The sequence below is a fragment of the Lissotriton vulgaris genome, chromosome 5, assembly GCF_964263255.1.
Source record: "Lissotriton vulgaris chromosome 5, aLisVul1.2, whole genome shotgun sequence".
In the NCBI taxonomy this organism is placed as follows: Eukaryota; Metazoa; Chordata; class Amphibia; order Caudata; family Salamandridae; genus Lissotriton; species Lissotriton vulgaris.
The window spans coordinates 1892097042-1892109311 of NC_141693.1; the positions used below are offsets into that span (position 1 = coordinate 1892097042).

Genomic DNA, 12270 nt, shown 5'->3' on the forward strand with positions numbered 1-12270 from the left:
CCACAAGCACGGTTGGCAAGGAACGACTGGCTCAAGCAACGCAAAGAAATGACGCCAAAGATTGCTTGAAATGCGCCAGTAATGAGTCGGTCTGCGGGGATCTGCCTGCCCCAGGACACGGTTTTCACACAGCAAACAAAAAAGGAAAACATGGTTTCAGCTTCTCAGAGGAAAGGGCTGTTACGGGATAATCAATCTCCTGGTGTCTTATAAAAGGCAAAAATGCAGAACAGCAGTACTCGCTGACTTAGTAAACCGATGTTGAAAAGGTTTTTAAATTTTGTGAAAACAGTCATTAAGTTCAGATAGTGAGAGAGAAAAAGACGACTAGCGTCTGCAGTTGTTTAGCAAACAGGGCCAACCCTTTGGCTCAATAGCCTGTATGACTATTGTTGGGTTGAATAACAAAGGGCGGGTGGGTGGAATCCGCACACATATAGATAACAAATCATGAAGATGAAAAACTGCAAGTCAAGGTCGCTATGTTTCTTGTTAGCTTGCTAATAAAAATTGGCAGAGAAATAAAATCTAGCCTTCTTAAAATCACTTGTAAGATTGTAAACCGCCTCGCTGTATAGGTATCTATTGTAGGTCTCTAGCACACTCACCTGTCCGTCGGTACCTCAACTCCCTACTGAGTCGAGGGGAAGGTAACTCGATGGACAGGGAGGTCCGTGTAAGTACAGGTTCGGCTGACCTGGTGGGGAACATCAATTAAACCGGGTCGTCCTCGGTATGGTAAACTCCAGGCACACTCTCGCGAACCGAGAGCAAAACATTGTGCGCGATGAGTCCGGTAAAAGTGAAGCGACCTATGATAGGGTTACAGCGCATGTAAGCAGTCATGATTGGCTAGAGCGCTGGCCAATGGGGATGAAGGATGAGTCTCATCCTCCAATGGAAACCCAGTTGCGCCGGCAAAGTCACGTTTTTATCGTGGTGTGTTTCTTGTTTAGTTTATGTGGTACCGAAGTCGGAATTACGAACAGAGTCGTAATCAAAACTGAGTGTAAAGAAAATTATTATTATATATACTCAATGGTCCACGGAGGCGCTGCGCAATGTTGATTGAGGCCATGGGGGACCAAATGGGAGAGAGCGATGATTAATTTATGCGATGTTCGCAAAAAGTCTGTCAGTTGTGAAACGACTCGTGATTGGTCTACAGTGTGTGTAAACCCGCGCTATTGGTTAAGGCGCTGGCAAATAAGAATGAAATGTTAGCCTCGTCGTACAATAGGAACGCCAAACCAGGAATACGTGCAAAGTCACATCCGAGTCTGAGGTCGTGGTTTATGATAACGAGTTAAACAAGACGGAGGGAAGAGAGGGGAGGGGGGAGGAGAAATGCGACACGGCGGGAAGGGGAGGGGGCGGAGCGGGTAAAATAAACAAGACGGAGGGAAGAGAGGGGAGAGGGGAGGAGAAATGCGACACGGCGGGAAGGGGAGGGGGCGGAGCGGGTAAAATAAACAAGACGGAGGGAAGAGAGGGGGGAGGAGAAATGCGACACGGCGGGAGGGGGCGGAGCGGGTAAACAAAGACGGACGTGCACGCGCTTTTAAGCTCAATGCGCATGCGCATTGAGCTTAAAAGTCACGGGCACTGCAAGGAATCGCCACGATTCCTTGCAGTGTGGATAAAGAGTAGATAAGTCCCAATACTCTCGCCTTGCTCGATGCGCATGCGCATCGACAGGCGAGACCTAAAAATGAGTCAGTGGAATTTGCATATGCGAAACCTATTGGCTTTGCCAATGCTGTTGGAAATGTGAATTTAATGCTGGTAAAGTCTTGTGCTGTTGGGATTTTGATTGGCTGCTTGTGGGTGCTGTGTGATTTGATGAATTGTAGCTATTGCTGTGGTTGTCTGGTTGCTGAGCTCTGTTGTCTGCCTCTCTTGCCGTTTTGCAGCTGCGGTGACCCTAGATCCGGACACTGCTCATTGGAGCCTCGTCCTGTCCGAGGACGGAAGGAGCGTGAGAGACGGAGACGAAGAACAGGATGTGCCCGACACGCCCCAGAGATTCACTTACTACATTGCTGTCCTGGGCAGAGAGAGGCTGAGCACCGGGAGGCATTACTGGGAGGTGGAGGTGGGAGACAAGACGGCCTGGGAGCTGGGGGTGTGTGACGAGGCTGCGAGCAGGAATGGGGGGATCACACTAACACCTGAGGATGGGTTCTGGACAGTGTGGCTCAGAGATGGTAAATATAAAGCTCTCACCTCCTCCCCCACCCTCCTGATCCCCTGTGTGCCCCCCAGGGCTGTGGGTCTCTTCCTGGACTATGAGGCGGGCAGGCTCTCGGTGTACAATGCGGATGACCGGTCTCTGCTCTTCACCTTCTCCGGGGCCTCATTCCCCCCCACCCTGCGACCCCTCTTCTCCCCAGGACTCCACGAGGGAACGAAGAATATGGGAGCGCTGCGGATCCTTCCGGGGACCGGATGGGAGTGAGAGCCACAGAGACTATTGCAACAGCAGGTAAGAGAGCTGGGTATAATGAAGGAAGGGGTGATGAGTGGACTAGGAAGAGAGGGAAGAGAAAGACTTTGAAACCGAAACAGCTGGCAAGCGTCTTGTTTGGCATTTAATCTCATGTTTGGGATTATTGAAACCTAAGAGCAAATTTAATTGTGGGAAATGTAGGTTTGTTTTATAGACTCCAAAACGAGCATGCACAGTGACACTGGCTTAACCCCTTAAGTGCTGCCTCGGTGCATTGGCCGACGGCAGCACTACCTCCCCAGTGCTGCGCACGACCATTGGACGTCCATTCAGCACCAGTTCCAATGGTCAGCGCAGCACTGGGGAGGAATGTTTAATAGCAGCTATGAGGTTAAAAGTCAGAGATGGATGAAGGGACCGCAAATAGCAGCTATAGAAAACTTTTTTTTAAATGTGTTTTTAAGAGGGAGAGGGAAAGTGGGCAAGGGGCGGAAAGGTGGAGGATGATAGAAGTATTTTAGTGAGCAGGAGCTGGGATATTTTTTAGGTCTCTGCTCTAGAAGGCGCACATGCATTGCCTCGAACCAATACATGATGTAGCTACATCTGGGCTTGCAACCCACCCTTTTGCTAGCCATTTGCTGGCACCACCATCGCTCCATTTTTTGTCCTCCCTGTTCGTGAACGGCATGGATACGTGATGCGTCTCCCAGTTTTTTGCCCTCCCCAAGCACACCTCCCAACTGTCTTTCAGCATACTCAGAGGGCATTGTTTCCAAACTCCTTTTTTACTTCTTTAAAAACGCTTTTCACAAGCTCTATCCCGCGTACAGCTCAGCTCTGCTCCCCGTCTGTCGCTTTTTGCTCCCAGACCGCAATGCCATCCTCTCATTGCCAAGATGGTTGTTGTACTGAATCTCTTCACGTTTAGTGGAGCTTCTTATGTCAACCAGGGACAATGGTAGATTGCTGATGGTAAAATCCTACTCTTCAGCTCCATATATGTACAGGGAGAAGATTTAAATTTCAATTTATTTAAGTGATCAGTCTTTAAAAACAAAACCATTACACCAAGCGACATTTTCAAATAGTACTACTACATACTTATATAAATAAGATAAAATCGTCGGTAGAATTTTTACACAGTTAATCTACAATCTATTTGTGTAACAAATATTTAAAAATTCATTCACAATTGAGATTTGGAAAGCCTATGTCTTTATCACTGACCATATATGACGGCATTTTGCTTATCAGATTTTTTTCTGGTTATCCAATAAAAGTCTATTTCAATCTCCACTGAGTTTCAACCAATTTCCTTTAAATACAAATTTAAAAGTGTTACCCCCCTGCATACTAGGGGGATTGAGGACCCGCCGAGCCAGATGATTACTGCTTCTCTACACGTTCATATTTTCATACTGTTCATTAGTCCTTTTAATAGTGACTTCCGTTCTTTTAATAACTTTGGGCCTACGCAGAAAATATATTGGATAGATTCATATTTGTATCCGCATAATCTACAGTCTCAATTTTCCCTTTGATCTTTCCATGATGAGATGAGGTATTTTTGTTTCCCACATGCCAAGACTCAGTCTCCTAAATTGATGTTTTAGGGTCAATGAGAAATAGGCTGATAAATATTCCTGGGGCATCCTTGTCCCATATGAGCTGATCACCGTCCAGGCATGCCATCTTTGATGTAAAGTATTCTCATCCGTTGAGTGAGACAAAAGTTTTATTGTAGACTTGATAAGTTTTTTTGAAGGCCTTTTTCCCTATGCTGAGGTTCCAGGGAGAAGATAGGCCAATTCACTAATTCCCCAAAAATGTTACTATTTTTAAGAATGCTGGTTTTAAGAAGATTATCCCATGCATCTGCTTACTGGAATTTCCTCTGTTATTTCAGTGCCATTTTGTATTCTGCATGACAGCAGGATACCTCTACCCTATTGCAAGGTAGAGCTTTCAAGCCACCATTTGACTACGATGTGCTCTTGGCCTGGCACTATCAAATCACTGACATACTTCTTCTTTCCGTGTAGTTTAGGTAATGGCCAGAAGAATATTGTGGATTGTCTGGTGGACCTTTACAATTGCCTCACCCTTTCCGCTTGATTGGGCTCAGAAAGACTTGTCTGAAGATGTCTTTATTGACGTGCACATCAGACAATGTGAACAAAAACACAATTGAACTTAGAGAAAAGCTGCTGGGTCAGATTTTCCTAACTTCTCTAAGAAGCACTTGGAGAAAGACTGGGGACCGTAGGGTTTGGCGGACAGAGTGCTCTGTCAAAACTTGCCAGATGTTTCATTCACCATCATGTGCAGTGCATTGACTATATTGCACTTATAATACGGCGGATCCACCACATTTTAGTGCAGGATTAAGTTAGCAAGCAGACCACAAGTACGACTTATGTATATCAATTTACTGGAATTAGTAAAAAATACAGTGTATCCAATCTAATTTAGTAGGAAAAACAGTTTTGGATAATGGTATGTCTTTGGATGTGAACTATTAGAAAGATTTTCCACATTAGATGGAATAATGTGAAAGGCTGCATAGCTAGCCCCGTAAATGGGCCACCGAAGATATGTATTCAGTTTAAAGTTAAATATTAACTATTAATCTGACTGCTCCACTTCAGTCATTTTCCCAGAACTTTACTATTATGTGGCATAAAGTGAAGCAAGGTAGAAAACACAGGCCTGGTTTAGAAGGATACTAGGGACAGTAATAAGTTTCGGCCCTCTTTCCTTGCAGAGTGCAAACTATGCATCGACGATACGGGCAATTATTTTTCTCTGTTGCAGGAATGGGGTCATCAAAGTGCAGATCCTGCAGCCTGACAACGTCCTCCATAACAGACGTAGAGGCTACTGCTTCTACAGCAGTAGGACTATCAGTAATTGCTAACTCAAAGTCAAGGAAGGACATCAGTAATCATGTGGTAGTCTGATAATAGACAACTTATGCACTGTTATGTTGACAAATTGTGCTGGTGGATAGCCAACTTCTTATACCATATGTGAGTCTCAATGTGTGTTTGTAGTAGCTGGTCAATTTCTCCACTTCACCCATGTACTTATTATAATAAAGTATACTGTTGAGTTTGTAAACTCCTGCAACGGACCCCAAGCTGTGACCTGATAAGTACTCTCATCGTGAATTGTAATGAGCACCTGGACTTGCCATCTATCTATACATTTCACTGCCAGCAATTTGTTGCAACACAATACACTACTCTGGCCTTTTTGGAGATTCTTACAAACAATCTCCATGAGGGAATCCTTTGCTGCAACTTCGAATTGTACCACAAATCGCAATGCCTACATTGTTAGTCTCACAGGACTCCTCTACCGATATTGCCAACATCAAGATTATACCCTTTATGAAGTAGTGATTGCACAAGCTCCCATGCAATCCTTTTACTAAGTTCTAATGTAGAAGATCAACCTGCAGGTTTTGTACTAGAGTCCTTCCCAGTATATACTCTCAGGTTTTATAAATAACCAGTAGAACTCTCGTACAAGTTGATGCTGTAATACGTTCTCTTGCGTGGCATGTACTGCCTGAACAGCAACAGCCCATTGTATAGTATTAACCTAGGGGTGGCCCCTATATCCTTCCCAGGAGTATAAATCTGTAAAAACGTGGCAGACAAATGTTACAGCAACTGCCCTTTGTATATGATTAACCAAGTTTGGACCCCTATATTCTTACCAGGAGTATAAATCTTTTGAAAACTTGGCAGACAAATGTACGATATGCCAGTTTTAAAACTGTGGTCTGGAGGATCCTGTCGCAATTGCTGCCATTATTACTGAAATGCAGCATACACTGCAAACTCAAAAAACTATTTCTGTTCATGACCAGTATGAAGTTGGGTCTTGCCCAAACCATATGAGTAGACCACTAAAACTGTTCCATTGGTTTATACACTATCCCATAAGAATAGTAAGACTCAAACATTCTTTTAACTTCCCATGTGAATTGGGAATCCACAGGTGTGCCCAAGAATGGGACCTCAAAGTGCCTCCATGCTACAGCGGAAACTGTGCAAATTTGTTTGGTGCACAGTTTTTTCAAGGAACACGTCGGCCACAAAAAAATATGAAAGTCAATGGGCAAAAAAATGTAATACTGACTTTTCATCCAGCATCTCCAGTAAATGGAGGAATTTGTGGTTGAAACCCATTAGATTGCTGCCAAGTGAGCACACCTCCCTGAGTTTTGCATGGTGCCTTCCTGCACTCCTGATTGGAATACACTACCACTGTTTCTCAGCTGCACTCATGATGCTTGCGAAGGGACATCATGACTGCCATGAACATGTTCTCAGAATCACTGGAAGACAAGTCATCATCAGGTGTCATGCCATCCATCTGAACAACTGAAAAATTATTTCCTGATTAAGGCCCATGATCCTCTCCGTTCAGATGCAGACTTAGTATTAAAACCTACATCATAGCTATGCTACATTGTTTGAGTTGGGGCTTGGGTAGCAGTCTTCCAAAAGTGACAACAACAGCAAAAACGATTTCCTTAACCCCTCCCATGCTTGTGGCGGAACCGTTCCGTCACGCCCCCTCGGGTGGGCTGTGCTGGTGACGGAACAGTTCCGTCACGGCCCGCTCGCCTGCACGGCGCGTTCTATTGAGCGGGCGGGGCCATGACGGAACCGTTCCATCACATGCACAGCTCACCCGAGGGACGTGACGGAGCGGTTCCGTCACCATCGCAGGAGCGCCGCGCGGCCCCCCCCCCACCCCTTAGCACTGCGGCGGAATAGCCGCCGCAGTGAAAGGGTTAATAAAGAAGAAAAAAAGAATTTGTTTGCAGTAGTCTGCCCTCAACAGCATCTTTAAAAAAAATAACACTGAAAAGAGAAAATAAAGAATAACTTAATCTTGCCACACACCCAATAAGGCAAACTAAAATGTAATTACATTTTCTCTTTCTCAGGGGCCTTCAGACCATCAGCTCTTCCTGGAAATGGAAAGTGCTCAAAATTAGTTATGCACCTTGGCCCACCCGCTCCACAAACAAATTAATGGTGTTTGCAAAAGGTTGTTGGGGAAGCTGCCTGTCTGTTCTCAATCTATAAAAGAAAACATTGGCTAAAGGCAAAAATGTGTTTTGTTGTCAAAAAGCAGATGCTGACAATGTAGTTCTTCATATTGAAAGGCTGCCCACTGTCCCATGTAAAAAAAACAAAGAAATTAAAATGGTGCCCCTGTGGGCAGTGTTCGTCTCCTTTGCTGTGGGACAGATTACCTTCCCCTCATTGGCCTGGCGGTGTGATTCCGGCTCAGAGATTACGCTCCCACCATTGATCCCTGAACAGGAATCCATGAGAGTGGGGAAACCTTTCAGGATGCCCTGAGTGGGAAATAGGGAGATGTGAGAGCAAAAACCCACTGGGTGTGCAGGACACCGCTTACCTGTTACTGTTGGGGACCTCTACTCAGCTGATGGTTGGGTGACGTTTTTTATGGAGGCAGGAGCTGACATAGAGGCAAATCTGGGTCAGCCTCCATCAGTATTGAATTTGGTTGAAGCCTCTGTTGTAAACATAGGAGGCCCACCCGAATCCCCCTTTCCCTGTTGGATGAAGAGCAATGGATGTGACCAGTTCATCTACCAGAGTTAAGAAGCTAATGAGGGACTTCAAGAGACATCATAGGCAACTTGATCTTCACTCTTGTTGTCTATTTATTTCAGATCGCCTATGTGAAAAATATCCTTGTTATTTACAGTCACCCACCTAAAATTCTGTGTCTTGCTATTGATAGGATCACTTTTATTGGAGATTGACTCTTCATTATCAATTGCTTGATATAATCAATGGATCAATATAATGCCTTTCTACAGAATTATTATACCCTGTACTGCACCACTATGCACTCAATGTACTTCTGATAAGGTCATTTAGTTTTCTTTCTTAGGTGATATAGTTTTGCTTGAGGTGGTCACAGCGAGAATGTTCGATAGGACACCAACGTGGAAAATATAAGCCTTATTTTAAATCTTCAATAGATTTTAGTCTTAAAAGCATATGGAACATCCATTGATTTTGTTGCGGTATTGTATTGTATGGCCATTGATGGATTTCTTGAGAATAATGTCGACTAATAAGGATCTATATGGATAGTGTCATACTTTATGCAAGTCTGATTGATATCTTAACATAATTTTTACCATGGATGGAAACCAATTATATATTGCATGGTAGGGTTATAGAAGTGAGGAGGAGGCTCTGATGGGTTGAGAAAGGTTGTTCCATGCCTTGGGTGTGATGTAAAAAAATGAGCAACCTCCTGTTTTACTTATCTAAGTGCGTGCAAGTGGTCAAAGTGCATGCAGCTGTTCAGGTATTCTGGTCCAGTGTTGTCTGTTGTGTGTGTGAGAAGTTTGAATTAGCTGCGCGTGTGAATGTGGCCACTGAAGCTTCCCGAGGTGTGGTGTGATGTGGGTGCGTCATGGTAGATCAAGTATGAATTTTGCGGCAGCCTTCTGGATCGTCTGGAGTATGTGTAGAAGTTGTTGGAGATTCCAACATAGAGAGTGCTGCCTGCTGGTGATAATTGCTTGCATGATGGTCCGTCTGGTGTTCTGAGGCAGCCATTTGAAAATTGTTTGTAGCATTCACTCGCCCTTCATCTCTCCCCAAAGCGTAGGGGTCAACGAGCTGTTCGGCTGCACGGAGGTCTTCCGTCTTCTGCGCCCTGATGCTCTTAAGCCCTGACGCTCTGAGCACCACCGCCTTGCACAAGAGGGGAGAAGCAGGCACGAGGCTGCAAGCGGCCGGTGGCAGCCGGTGGCAAACAGCAAGCAAGCAAGACAGCTGCATCTGACAGCACCTGCTGTGGGGTCAAGTCTGCTGCAAGGAGCCCGCCAGCAGAGTCAGCGGGGGCTGGGACATACTGAGAAGACAGTGAGACTGTGAGAAGTCGCTGGGGAGGGGGCGAGAGGGAGGGGGAGTCAGTCCTGCACCCTTATTGCCAAAATCCGCCAAAAATGCCCCCACGGCCTGTCAGAATCTTATAAATCCATCATAATCCACCATTCATCTCTCCTACAGATAAACAAAGCATCCAAACAAAACAAAAAGACAAACAAACAAACAGAAAAAACTTATTTAGCAACAGAATCTGCAACAGAATCTGCCAAAAAGCGATCTTCTCCAAAATTTGCTGTCACATCTTCAGCTAAACCTTTTGCTTCAGCTTTAGGTTGCCAGGTGGCTGGCCAACAAACCCATCATGAGGTCTGGAAGAACGAGGGGGCGGAGATAAAAGAAAAAATCATCAGCCAATCCTAAAAAATCCCCAAAAAGATAGGGAATGGGAATTGGAAATAGAAACGGATGCCCCCCTGGCGTTGGTCATGGAGGATAACAGCACCTCATCAGGAACCGCACAGGGAGGAAAGTCCCTAATTGAGCAGAGGCAAACAAATAGCGACAAGCAGCACGGGTCGGGAGCCCTATCATGGGGTATGCACCTACCTCAGGATTCTCAAGCGCAAAGTCAACCATCAGCAAAAAAGTCACAGAGTCTGCCCAGCCTGTCACTCATGAAGGCGGTAAGAAGGGCACGCCATCAGCACCTACTAGACACCACTCATGCCCAAACAGTAGCAAACGGGCATTGATCACGACTTTGTGGCCACAAAAACTGTCAAGAATAACCAGGACCGCAATGATCCTAAACAATTCAAACGCTCTAAATACGCCAATCTCTGCAACAACACCAATTACGTTCAAAGTGAAGCCGAAATGAATACCTCTCAGGATAGGAGCAGCAAGAGTCACAACAATGAAACAGTAGAACTTTGGGAAACGGGACCAGATCTTGATCACGCAATAAAAAGTGAAGCCCACGACCCCCAAGTTCTAACAATTAAATCCCTTTCAGAAAGTGGTCATACTCACAGAGTCAATGCCATCGAAGCTCAAATACACCCCCACCCCTTCATCTCAGAATTACAACCGAAGGGGCAACAACAATTGTTACTCAGCCACAATGGCAATTACGGCAACAAAGAAGTCGTCACAACACATCAGATAGGCACAAACATCCTAAGTCCTTTCGGAAATACACACATGCCGCAGCCGGCCCTACTTGCAGACGACTCTGTCGAAGCAAATACCAACAAGCAATACCGATTTGCCTCGCCACATTATTCATCGGATTCTGTCCCATCAAAGCAGTAGAAAATCATCGCTTTCCATGCAACACGATGACTTGTTTCCTAATTTCAAGAATCTCGAAAAATCTCCCACAGTGCCACAGTCGCAAAAAAGGGAGAAAGTATGTGAAATTCCAGTTCCTCTGGACTTTACGTCTTCAGAGCATCCACCACTGCAGGAACAGGTAACCAGCCACCACCCTCTGCAGTCTGGCCGCATCTGTTAAACACTCTGGACACAATTGGTAAAGCCATGTCTTACCAGGCAGACAAGTTAGATGCCCAAGTGGATCTCTCAAACATTCTAGCCATTTAGGTTCAGGGGGTGGAACAAAAGCTGCAAAACCTTAATGAGATGATCAAGAGGGTGCAGCAAGATCGAGAAACAAGATACCTATTGAGCCACTGCACCCAAAAAATAGACTAACTAGCCGTAGTTCCAAATTTAACGTCCGAACTACTGGGGGTCGTCAGAGACACCTCAGCCAAGACTAATTTACCAACTAGGAAAGCCAAAGAAACAGAAGGAAGTGGATCAGGTTCATCCTAGTCCCCTAAAAGAGCATAATGAAAAAGCATTGGGGCCTAACATAGCTCCAACACCCGAAAGCACAAAAACATTACATCCAAAAACAGCTTCGGGCAACACAGGCATCTCAACCAGTCCACTAATAGATCATTGCAACGAGCAACATGCAAAAGAAACAAATGTTACAGCTCCACTATCTAATGAGAGAAAACGCCTGAGAAAGGCCAGAAAGGGAAAAAAAAAAAACAGGTACAGAACGTAACCCGCACCAAGAAGGAGCTAGATGTGACTCAAAGTGAAGACGACGCAACAACTAAAAAAATTGAGAAGCAAGCCTTGTGGTCGTCACAACCCCATCTATCAATAAGCCCACCACCTCAAAAATTCACAACCAACCTATAATGGAACATTCGCAGCCAGCAAACGTGTACAGTATATTCAAGCCTGTTGAAAAGGAAGAGAAACGGCACTTAACATCTCAGGCCACACAAATCCTTAAAACAACTCCGGGACGCAACATGACAGAACCTGTTAAAACCAGTTTAATGATGTAAACTTGTCCGGTGAGGGAGACAGTAAGGACGGGAGTACCCTCAACATAACATACAGAACTTACGGAAAGCGGCGCTCCAACGACTGCAATGAACAACGATACACAAACTTCTAAAATAATAAGTGCAACGCTCCGAATTTTCACCCGATCCCCCGGGACAAACCACGGAGGAAAAACAAACCGAAAAGAGCCAATACACCGAATGCGGGCTAGTCTCTTCTGACATCATTAACATCTATAACAATAAGCTGCACTTCATCCCTCATTAGGTATCGAGGGGAACTCACAATATCCTCAAAAGAAGTGTAATATTAAAACTGCTCGAAGCACATCCTTCTCTGCGTCATATCAATCTTGAAAGTATAGAATTTAGATCAAATCCCAACTCATCTGGTCGAGAAATCACCACAGCAACTTTCTATGACAATTACATCACAGAGCAAATCTGGCAGCAGCAGGTTTCATTTGCTAAATGGGGTATAGAAGTAAAAAAGCTAGTTCCCCCCTGCTACCCAACTCCGTTACAACAACTAAATTCACCA

The 12270-nt window shown here is 45.0% G+C and overlaps 1 protein-coding gene across 1 annotated transcript in view; it reads left to right on the forward strand.

Moving 5' to 3' along the window:
- The window catches only part of LOC147717639 (E3 ubiquitin-protein ligase TRIM39-like), a 548063-nt gene that overhangs the window by 520081 nt on the left and 15712 nt on the right, over positions 1-12270 (forward strand). Inside the window, exon 8 of the mRNA XM_086924433.1 lies at positions 1914-2485. Within this exon, the coding sequence (XP_086780559.1) occupies positions 1914-2458 (545 nt within the window). The 3' untranslated portion in view covers positions 2459-2485. The remainder of the gene's footprint in view (positions 1-1913; positions 2486-12270) is intronic.